Source organism: Peromyscus californicus, unplaced genomic scaffold (assembly GCF_007827085.1).
Source record: "Peromyscus californicus insignis strain IS unplaced genomic scaffold, ASM782708v3 Scaffold_14__1_contigs__length_90479793_seg_2, whole genome shotgun sequence".
In the NCBI taxonomy this organism is placed as follows: Eukaryota; Metazoa; Chordata; class Mammalia; order Rodentia; family Cricetidae; genus Peromyscus; species Peromyscus californicus.
Genome location: NW_026294436.1, coordinates 40,909,405 through 40,921,523, shown reverse-complemented (window position 1 = coordinate 40,921,523; position 12,119 = coordinate 40,909,405). Strand labels below are relative to the sequence as shown.

Genomic DNA, 12,119 nt, shown 5'->3' with positions numbered 1-12,119 from the left:
TTCGTGAGTCCTCGAAATCTTTGTACAGAACTCAAAAGAAACAGCAGCCATCACACTATTCACTATTGAAAAAACAACTCTTCAAAAGAGCTAGGGAAAATGGCAAATATTATTTAGGAATCATGAAAAAAAATCTACATTTTTAATTTGGAAAAAAATATCTCCCAGAACTGTTAGTATATTTACCAGATTTTTATATATATAAAATATATGGTTCTTTTTTTTTTTGTCCAGAGTAGAAAATACATCAAATTACATCAGAACTTACAGTTCAGTGGTCCTGCTTTACTTATCACTGCTATGTATTTACAAGAAAGGCAGACAGTTATTCCATGGACCAGGGCATCCACACCAAGAACCTCAATCTCCCAAGAAAGCTGGCAGCTGGGGACTAGAATATCATCATTTTCCAACTTCACCAAAGTTTTTACAAAACCACCTTACATGTTCATTTCCAACCGAGCACTTAAGATGTATGCACATCAGTACAGTTTCTACTTTCAAACAAAATACCTGTGAATACAAAACCTCAATCAACAAACCTGCTCTTCTTAGTCACATTATTTGAAAATTTCAAAACTACTTTCTTTGTATTCTAGGCTGGAACAAATGAGTTGATACACTGTGGGAACCAGGAGCCTGCTCTGCTGGAGGAAGAGGTTACAAATATGAGAAGCAGGAAGGAAGTGTGTGCCCTAACCACTGGGCTGACTTACAGGTGTAGGAAGTGTGTGCCCTGACCACTGGGCTGACTTACAGGTGTAGGAAGTGTGTGTCCTGACCACTGGGCTGACTTACAGGTGTAGGAAGTGTGTGCCCTGACCACTGGGCTGACTTACAGGTGTCAGCACCAACTTCAGGAAGAACATCAACAGACGTATACAGGAGACATATGTGGCAATTACAAAAACACACGCATACATGTCTGTATCTAGATGAATGCCCACATATGGACATGTATACATGGAAGTATCAATACACACATACATTTGAGTGTGTGTATTTCTTAGGTCTGTCTGCTGAGGAAGCTGGAAGCAATAACCCTGCAGCAATAAGTATACCAAACATTCAGACCTTCACTTCTAAATACTAGTGTTTATTAAAAGGCCTGGAGGAGAACAGCTGATTGCAGGGCTAAGACAAAGCATCAAACGAGCCAGCACCGTGGGTTGAACTGTGTCCTCCAAACAGGACGCTGTTGAAATGGCTCAGCAGACACAGCCTATGCCTGATGCCCGAGTTTGATCCTTGGAATACACATGACAGAGGAGAGAACCAAGTCCACAATTCACCCTCTGATCTCCACATAGCATCATGGCACATGTCACAGACACACATGAGGAATGGGGAGCACGTGAATGGAACATCTATAAAATCAAACCTTTTAAAGGGAGGTGAGGGGCTGGAGAGATGACTCAGCGGCTAAGAGCACTGTTTGTTCTTCCAGAGGCCCCGAGGTCGGTTCCCAGTACCCACACAGCAGCTAACAACCATCTATAACCATCTATAACTCCAATTCCAGGAGATCTGATACCCTCTTCTGACCTCCATGGACACTACACACATGTGGTACACAGACATACACCCATACACATAAAATAAAAATTTCAACAATAAAAACTCCCCATGTCCAAGTCCTAACCTTAGGCATCTTACTTGAAGATGTCTTTGCATGAATGTGGGGTGGGACTCAAGCAGTAACCTCAGCACTTGGGAGGCTGAGGTACAGGATAACTACAAGTTTGAGGCCAGCCTCTGCTACATAGTGAGATCTTGTCTTTAAAGAGGCAGGAGGTGAGGGGGATAAAAAATTGTCTTCACGGATGTAAACTGAGGTCACACTGGATTAGGATGGACTGATGTCCTCATACAAGAAAGGAGAAGGTGATTCAGATAGAGGAACCTGGCCATGTGACTACAAAGGCAGACCTGGAGCTAGGCCACCATGATGGCTAATCTTGGTTGCCAACTTGACACACTTTGGAATAGGGAACTTCAGCTGAGGATCTGCCTCCAACAGACTGGCTTGTGGGCATGTCTGTAGGGTATTTTCTTGATTGCTAATTGATGTGGGGGCCCAGCCCACTGTGAGGAGGACCATCCCTAGGCAGGTGGGCCTGGGCTACACAAGAAAGGAGGGTGAACAGGAGCCTGGAAGGGAGCCAGCAAGCACCATTCCTTCACGGTCTCTGCTTCAGGTCCTGCCTCCAGGTCCTGCCCTGAGTCTCTGCCTTGACTTCCCCCAGTGACTGACTGGAGCCTATGAGCCAAACAAACCTTCTCTCCCTCAGTTACTTTCTGGTCACTTTTTATCACAGCAACAGAGGAGCAGACTAGGACAGCGACCACAGGACATGGAATGTCTGCAAGCCACCAGAAGATGAAGGAGGAAGGATTCTTCTCTACACACGATAACTCCTCGTCTGAAAAGACGTCTCTCTCCAGACTCTGAGGAAATAAATTTCTGTTGTTTTAAGCAGCTGTGGCACTTTGTTACAGCGGCGCTAGGAAACTAATAGAGCTTGGACTATCTTGTGTCAGTAAGAAAGAAAAAACGGCTCCGGGGATTAGGCCATATGAAAAGGACACGGGAGCTAGTTTGAAGATTCTTTCAGTAGACAAATTACTTCAATGGATTATATGGCATGAATAAAACAAATCCATAAGTCTATACAATATAAACACATGAATGTTGGGAAAGGCAATCAACCATGGGTGCTGAAGATCCCTATCACTCTTGCTCAACTGATCAGGCCCTTAGCACTCTGTATGCAGGCCATATCTCAGGATATGTGAGCAGCAAGGCTCTGACAAACAGCAGGCTTGCTCTCAGTTGTGAATTCCCATGACTCATGCTCTTCCTTTCCCTCTACTACAACCCACTGCATCTGCAGAAATCCAGCTAACCCTAACTGGGTCAGCCCTGTGGGCTCAGGAGATGGGCTCGGGAGATGTGGGAAACTGATGCAAGCTGAAGGAAGCGCATGCAGTTTGCCAAGCCATGAATAATAAAGTCTTTGGGTCTGACCCAGGAGCTAGAAGCCTTCTGCCAGCATTTAAGAAACAGAAACAGGCCAGGCGGTGGTGGCGCACGCCTTTAATCCCAGTACTCGGGAGGCAGAGGCAGGCGGATCTCTGTGAGTTCGAGGGCAGCCTGGTCTACAGAGTGAGTTCCAGGACAGGCTCCAAAGCTACACAGAGAAACCCTGTCTTGAAAAACCAAAAAAATAAATAAATGAAAAGAAACAGAAACAGGCTAACTTAGTTTGCACACAGGGCAAAACCTCAGACATTTCACACTTCTTAACAGATAGATGGGTGGATGATGGATATGTATAAAGTGTTCCTCACAAATTACTCATCAATTATAAAGAAATAGGAACTTCTCTGACACCACCAACACTGGGACAAACAGACATCATGTACTTGCTGGTAAAAGGCATTGAGGACACAATTCTGTTATCCCTCCTAAAACGTGTAATCTGAAGCTAATTACAAGCAATTCAAAATGTGAGACATTCTCCAAACTAGCAGGCTGAACCAAAAACAACAAAAACAAAACCCACAGGTAAGAAAGAAAAAGAAAGCCCCCAAAATGGTTGCAGATTAGAAGAGCCTAAAGAAATATGACAAGTGAATACAATGCCTAATTCTAAATCAAGTCATGGCAGGAAATTTAACTACAGAGTTAAACAATGCAACATAAAAGACCGCAACACATCTTTGCATCATTAAACAAACATTCCACAGCATAAATGAATGTAACACAGCTTAAAATAATACTGCACAACACCCGTCTTTTTTTTTTTTTTTTTGGTTTTTTGAGACAGGGTTCCCGTTTTTCTTTTTAATATTTTAAATGGGGCTGGAGACAGCTCAGCAGTTAAGAGCACTTGTAGCTCTTCTAAGGCCCTGTGTTCAGTTCCTAGCATCCACACGGCAGCTCACAACCTCCTGTAACTCTAACTCCAGGGGGTCAAACACCCTCCTCTGCACTCTGTGGGCACCAGACATGCATATGGTGCACATACATACATACATGCAAGTACTCACACATACACATTAAAATCAAATCTTTCAGAATATGCATTTCAAGGGCCATCAGGATGGATTAGTGGGTAAAGGCTCTTGCTGCCAAGCCTGACTACCTGAGTTCACTCCTTGAGAGCCACATGGCAGAGGAAGAAAATACAACCCCGGGGCTGGAGAGATGGCTCAGAAGTTAGGAGCACTGGCTGTTCTTCCAGAGGTTCTGAGTTCAAGTCCCAGCAACCACATGGTGGTTCAAAACCATCTGTAATGAGATCTGGTGCCCTCTTCGGGCCATGTAGACAGAACACTGTATACATAATGAATAAATAAATCTTTAAAAAAAAAAAAAAGAAAACACAGCCCCTTGTAAGTTGTCTTCTACTTCCAAATGCACGGGGCACAAGCACGCACATTAAAAATAATATAATATAATGTTTAAATGGCTTTTAAAATATAAATGAAATAACAACTCCATCTGTACTAAATTCTTTGTAGGCATTTTCCGTAAGTATCCTAGAAAGGTGGGATTCATGTATATGAACATTATCCAATGCACCTAATATCTGCAATCATTTTTCCCATGCAATTCTCTAAAACTTTTATATTATTGAACATAAATTTTACTGTGTTTTGTCATCCTTACCATGCTTTACACTATATAATGGAAGAAATAATTCCGTATTTTTCTTGTATTTCTATCAAGTATCTCAAACTTGCATAGTAAATGCTCATTAAAACCATCAAAGAGGAGCTGGAGAGTTGGATCAGTGGTGAAGAGCACCTGCTCGTGTTGGTTCCCAGCACCCATATGGTGGCTCACCATCAACTATAACATCATTTCTGAGGAAACTGATACCCTCTATGGCCTCCAAGGGCATTGCACTTATGTGGTGCACATACATTCATGAGGGCAAAACACAGGTACATATAAAATAAGACAAATAAATCTCAATTGTTTTAATTGAAAGAGATTTTCTTTTTCCCACGACAATGATCATCTCCAGATAAATCCCAAATTCTGACATAAATTCTGTTCTTACAAGATTAAATTATACTTCTAAAAACTCTCCACTACTCAGAGGAGGTCTCTGCCTCAGCTGCTGGTTACATTAATAATTAAGTAATCATCGTCACAGATAAATATTACAATGACCTTATAGTCTTTTGATGAAATGAAGCCTAAGACACATTCCCTGAACCCAAGCTCAGCTAGACATTTGGGAGAAAGGCGAGTTTTCAGAAAGTATAATGTATACCTCCTAAGTCTTACCTGAGGATTCCATCCTGGATCTAGCTTTTTAACTGCTGTGATGTATTCCTGCATTGCTTGGCTACGGCTGGAGTTACCAAGGGCCTTCCACGCTTCCCTGCAGCACAGAATAGCCAAAACCTTCAGTAATAATGCAGACAACGTGAGCAGTACATTTGTTAAACAGGATCTCGCCATGCAGCCCAGGCTGACTTTGAACTCACACATCACCTCCAGCTAGCGCATTTATTATTAATATTTTACACATATATATTCCAAGGATCTTAGGACACAAAGGTAACAAACTGTACAGAGGAGAAGTGCTCCATTTATCCTTTTACTTTGATAGACAAGTATAAAACTCATTACCCTACCTCAAGAGCCTTTTGGAAATTTCCCCCCAATTGCCTTCTCTAGTGAAATTTTAGAACACAGATATCTTGCCTACCTATTGAATTTTGAAATATCACAAATCACAGTAATCTAAGATTTAATTAGTCTTCCTAAATCCAGTGTTCACCACTATGGAGACTGTATCATTTATAGACCAGTACAGTACTTCCCATCCTATGAATTAACTAGTCAGGCTACCAGGACAGGCTGCTTGGTTTACCCCAGCCAAGTCTTCCCACTTTTAACCAGGTTTCTCGGTCCTCTAATCTTAGAAGGAGAGCCCATTCCTCTCCTTATTACCTTCCTGCTCCTATGAAGAAAGCAAGATCTTTCTGAGGCTAAATTTTTTACTGACTCCCTTGATAGTTACTTACACATATAACACCTCGCCCCTAAATATATAAGCTTATATCAAACTCAGGAATCATATCAATTCTATAACATAGAGACAGTCTATTCAGATTCCCTTGCTTGTCACAACAATGCCCTGGATGACTTTGTTCTCCCAGACCAGAGCCAATCAAGACTCACGCACAGCATTGAGTTTCATTTCTTTCTCTCCCACATGTTGACATTTTAAAGAGTCAAAAACAATTATTTTACAAAATGCCACTCAGTTTGGATTTGTCTAATTGTTTTCTCATCTAAATAGTGTGCTTCTCAAAATGATTAATCAGGACTAAAATTAGAGTAACTATCTTAGTGAGAGTAATATGTAGGTTGCATGTCCTTTACAATGGGTCACAGTAAGGAAACGTGATGTCAGTATATAACTAATATATAATACTAATATACTGACGAGTTGGTAATGGCAGTACCTGACAGTTTTCTGCTTTACTAATTAATAAGCGTAGCTATAAAATATAAACTTTGGAGGGCAGAGAATCACTGAAAACAATGGAGAACTGGGCAATGCATAAGGGAAAAATAATTAAGTGATAAAATTCCACAAAACACAAAAGCTACATTTGACATTCTCTAGATAATAAAATTCCAGAAACTGCTTATCACCAAAATGGAGAATTTGTAACACAATGTAAATCAAAGCACTGAGGGTGTACCACATACTGACAAAACAGAATGTCATCTGCACTCAAGAGTATGGTCAGCAGCATCAGTGATTCACGTCCAGGTTCATGCTTCGACCCTTCTCACAGCTGAAGGTTGGTATCGGACTACTGTCCAGAGGACCACGTTTTGTGCAGGGCAGTGTTGGGATATATGGTCAAATCCACAGGTTAGCATTTTTTCTCTCTACAACCACATTTCATTCTTCTTTTAAAAAAAAAAAAAAAAAAAAAAAAACTCTACCCTGGGACTGTATGGTTCAGTGGCTAAGAGCACTTGGTGCTTTTGCAGAGGACCGAGACTCAGTTCCCAGCAGCCACATGGCAGCTCACAACCATCTGTACTTCAGTTCCAGGGGATACAAACCCCTCTTCTGATCTCAACGGGCACCACATACATGCAAATAAAATAAATTTAAAAACAAACAACAACAACAAAAAAACTCTATCCTAAAAGACCTTTAATACAAGAATTAGCATAAATATAGGAAAGTGTACCTCGGGTACGCTATAGGCCTACTTGAAACCATGTGACTCAGACTCCAAAGGACTGTGGTTGATATTGATAGGATAACAAATTATGAAGGACAGCTTTAACTGCATGTTTAAAGTCATGTTCACATGCTTAAATCTGGGTAACAAAACTGCAGCAATTACTGAAATGTAGGACTATCTCCTTAACATACTGATCACAAAGCAATAAATAACTCCACCCTCAACACTAACTTTACCAATGGAGCTGATGTGCAAAAATCTCCCTCTTTGTAACTGTGTTCACTACTGTTTAACACCTTCTCTTTTTCCACTTAAGCCAGGTAAGAAAAAATAACACGAGGGAATCTTTGAACTATAGGTGAAAAATGTACTCAGAGCAGAGTGAGCCTGTGTTGGGTTTTAGATTTTTCTCTCCATAACTCTTTCCAAAAAATTAAGACAAACACTTCTTTTCTGTGGGGCAGAGGCGGAGACAAGTAGGAGATGGGGATTTATCTTGTTCTTTTCCCTTCCTTCTGTGTGTGAGAAGCAGTAGTCCCCTGGAGGCTATCTACAAGAAACAACCTTGAGTAATAAGATAACTGGATCCCTCCCAGGAGTGTTCCTCTGCCTTGACTACCTGTACACTAACATCAGCACCAGCAAACCCGCTAGACTTAGCTAAAAGCAGATTCCTTTAATCCCGCTCCCATGGCCTGTCGTTAGCAGCCAACATCAGTGAGATTAATATAAAAATAATTCTTTAATCTGCTAACCCCTCTCTAATCCCTAAGTCCCTGAGTCATTTCTGACAACCTTACTAGAGATCCCAACAAGGTTTCTTACCATTTTTGCTTTCCTTCAAAATCAAAGAAGTTTGGTTTAGGAATATTGCAATTTCCAACTTTGACCTAAAAGAGGAAAGGGGAAAATATCAAGAATTTATTTTTCTAAGGGACATCTAAGGACTTTTTCTTTTCAAATTTAGTATATTTAGTAATTACAGATTAGAAAATATTTGAATATATATAGGATAACAAAATTTAACATTCTTTGCAAAGCAGACAAAAAATTCAAATAATCCAATTTGAAAACACCAGAAACTCTAGGTGTGGTGATGTGCACCTTTAACAGGGCAGGTGGGTCTCTGTGCATTCGAAGCTTTCTAGGAGTTCAGGGCCCTCCTAGTCTACACAATGTACTCCATGTCAGGCAGGACTACACAGTGAGATTCTGTCTAAATTAACTAATTAATTAAATGACAACACCAAATAAGCAGCCTCAGCTTTCTATATAAAATAACGGCTAAGTAATACTGTAACATGGGGGTAAAAATGGGTGGCAAACAGCTGCATTTCTAAACTAGCAGACTAATTATAAAACAAGTTACAAGTAAAATTATAATCGTTACTGCCATTAAAATAGAATTTTATGCTGGTCGGTGGTGGTTCACGCCTTTAATCCCAGCACTCAGGGGACAGAGGCAGGCATATCTCTGAGTTCGAGGCCAGCCTAGTCTACAAAGTGAGTTCCAGGACAGCCAGGACTACACAGTGAAGCCCTGTCTCAAAAAATAAATAAATAAATAAAATCAATGTGGTGATATACTGTGTACCCTAATAAACTTGTCTGAGGATCAGAGAAGCCCAATAGCCAGGCACTAGTTCTTACCTCTACAAAATCCTCGACCTAAAGAGAGTGAGTTCCTGTTTCCTCACGCCTTATATACCTTTCTCTGCCCTGCCATTTTACTTCCTGGGATTAAAGGTGTGTGCCACCACTGCCTGACCTCTATGTCTAATCTAGGGGCTGGCTCTGTCCTCTGATCCTCAGGCAAGTTTATTAGGGTACACAATTTATCACCACAAAAAAAAAAAAAACCCTAAATAAATACATAAAAATAAAAGCACCACACTAAATAAATTTAGGTGTCAAAAGCTGGGCAGTGGGGCTCAGAGTCTCAACAATAATATGTTATCTATGTGGTCGATACTTTCGTTGCTGTTTTGATCCAGGGTCTCATGTAGCTCAGGCTGTCTTAACTCTTAAACCCCTACTTCTACCTCTCAAGGCTGGGGTTACAGGCGTACACCACTACACCTGGCTTTATAGTTTTAAGGTTCAAATGACATTTGTAGCTAAATTATACATTGTTTTCATTCTAACTATGCAACAATGAAATTCATACAGGGACAGAATTCAGCTCTTGATTGCCACCAGAAATAATCTCTATTGTGAACCCTTGACACACTCACTCCACACATCTCTTACGACATTTGCACCGTTTCTGCATTGCATTAGAATGTTCTGGGTCAAGTGTTGTTCACTAGAACAAAGCTTCTAGAACACTGTTCTAAACTCAAAACCCAAAGCACTTGTTTGCTTCTGAGAGACCTTCCCACGTCTCCCTCTTACTATATTCAAATTTTCCTAAGACCAAACTGCACCCTTCCCCCAAGCTCAGTGGTCTACTCACTGTGGCCTTGCAGATTTTTACTTCTGAGTTTTGTTCCTACTATTCCATCACCTGAAATATCTTCTTTTCTCTCAGCTTTTCAAACTGCCACACGTAATTCCAGTCTTGCTCCAAGTTCTAAAAAAACCTTTCAGCTTACAACCATTTCATCTATCTATGAGTTCATAAATATTATCAACTCATGGGGTTGGAGAGATGGCTCAGCAGCTAAGAGAAGCTTGCTGCTCTTCTGAAGAACCTGAGCTCAGTTCCCAGCACCCATATCAGGCAGCTCACAACCGCCTCTGAATACCACCAGCTCCAGAAAATCTGATGCTCTTTTCTGTCCTCCAAGGGCACCCACACACATAAATAAAAATTAATCTTAAAAAGAAAAAATTATCACCCCAATCACTTCCTTAGCAATTGATCACATAGTCCTCTGGCTATTACTAAAAAGCATACTTCTACAGGAGCAGCCCTACTACAATTCAACTGAGAAGAAGTGTTTCCTGAATAATCTCCAATCCTGTAAGGCAGGCCATTGCAAACCCAGCCTATCCCTGAGCATACAGAGACTCAAGAGAGTGGTCTCACCTCACACACTGGCAAACCCTGATTAGCTGTCAGGATTTATACCAGGCCTGTTTGTATCATCTATGTTACATGTTAACAGAGAATCTGGGCTTTAGTTTTACAAAGGGGACAGATAGACTATACAAACACAAGGCCATGCAACTTCTGCCTAGCTCCTGTACTGGATGTATATGAAAATTATAATAAAATATTTTGCTTTAAAACAAAGGGGCGGAGGTGCTGGAGAACTAGCCCAGTGGTTAAGAGTACCTGCCACTCTTGCAAAAGATCTGGGTTCAGTCCCCAGGACCCACATGGCAGCTTTCACCCGTCTGTTACTCCAGTTCCAGTAGATCTGATGACCTCTTCCAGCCTTGGCAGGCACCAGGCATGCCCACTCATATAGAAATGTTTACAGAGGTGAGGGAGGTTAAGGCAACCAGGAAGATGGTTCACTGTGTAAAAGCACTTGCCAGGAAGGCTCAACATCCTGAATTCAATCTCTGGAACCCATGGTGGAGGAAGAAAACTGACCTGAAAATTGTCCTGACCTCCATACACACTGTGGCTTGCAAGTGCCCACACACATACACGCACATACAATCAAAATTAAACAGTCAAAAAACAAAAGAGATTCATCCTCCTCTTCCTTTGCCTGAGCTAGAACTTGCATACTGTGTTTGTGAGCTTCTCTGGCCATGAAAGCAGAACTTGAAACAGGAGTTCTCAAACTTTGTGGTCACGTGATCCCTGTGATTTCTTTTGATTCTTAGAATTAAAGTCTCCAAAGAACTTTTATCTGTCATATATATAGATTAGAAATTAGATCTTGGCTAGGTGGTATACTATACCTTTAATCCCAGCACTCAGGAGGCAGAGGCAGGTGGATCTCTGAGTTTGAGGCCAGTCTGGCCTACAGAGTAAGTTCCATGACAGCCAGGGCTACACAAAGAAATCCTGTCTCGAAAAACCTGTCTCAAAAAAAAAAAAAAAAAAAAGATAAGAAATTAGATCTTGGACTGCCGGTGTATGTGGGAGGTAATTGCTTAGTGGTTAAAGCATTTGCCCTGGAAGTGTAAGGACAGAGTTCAGATGCCCAGAACCAAATCAAATGCCAAGTAGGCATAGCAACTCATTTCTAATTCTAGGAGACAGGGATCTCTGAGGCAAATGCTCTTAACTGCGGGCTAGCTCTCCAGCACCCTTACCTCTGTTTTGTTTTTTTCCCCAAAAAACAGAGTTCTCTATGTAGACATGGCTGTCCTGGAACTCACTATGTAGACCAGGTTGGCCTTGAATCCGGAGATCCACCGGCCTCTGCCTCCCAAGTGCCGGGATTAAAAGCATGAGCCTCCACAGCCTGGCCCCCCTCCTTTGTTTTTTAAGCAAGATAGTTTATTATAATTTTCATGGACATCCAGTCCTAGGAGTAGGCAGAAGCTGCCTGGCCTTGTGCACTATAGTTGGTATAGTCTGTCCCCTTTTGTATCTGTAGAAGAGTCCAGCAGTTGATACGATTTAGAGATGCCAGACCGACTGACCACCCAGCACCCAGACTAGCTACATCAGCAAATGAGTTCAGCGAGATATCCTGCCTCAATGAATATGGCAGAGAGCAGTAGAGGAAGATATCAACTCATCATCAACCTCCAGCCTCTACACACACACACACACACACACACACACACACACACACACGCCCCTACACGTGTGAATACACAGACACGAGAAAAAAATAATAAATCTTTAAAATGTTTATTAATTTATTTGAAAATAAATCTAATACATGGTAATATAAGTAAAATTGTATGGAAAAAATACCACATTCTACACTAAAAAAAAACAAAACAAAACAGAAAAAAATGGCTCTGCC

The 12,119-nt window shown here is 41.2% G+C and overlaps 1 protein-coding gene across 4 annotated transcripts in view; it reads right to left on the bottom strand.

Moving 5' to 3' along the window:
• Window positions 1–12,119, bottom strand: part of Acbd6 (acyl-CoA binding domain containing 6) — a 149,380-nt gene that overhangs the window by 136,434 nt on the left and 827 nt on the right. For all 4 annotated transcript variants that reach the window (XM_052737243.1, XM_052737244.1, XM_052737245.1 and 1 more), the window contains exons 2-3: window positions 8,062–8,126; window positions 5,303–5,399 (exon numbers count right to left, since the gene is read on the bottom strand). In XM_052737243.1, the coding sequence (XP_052593203.1) occupies window positions 5,303–5,399; window positions 8,062–8,126 (162 nt within the window). The remainder of the gene's footprint in view (window positions 1–5,302; window positions 5,400–8,061; window positions 8,127–12,119) is intronic.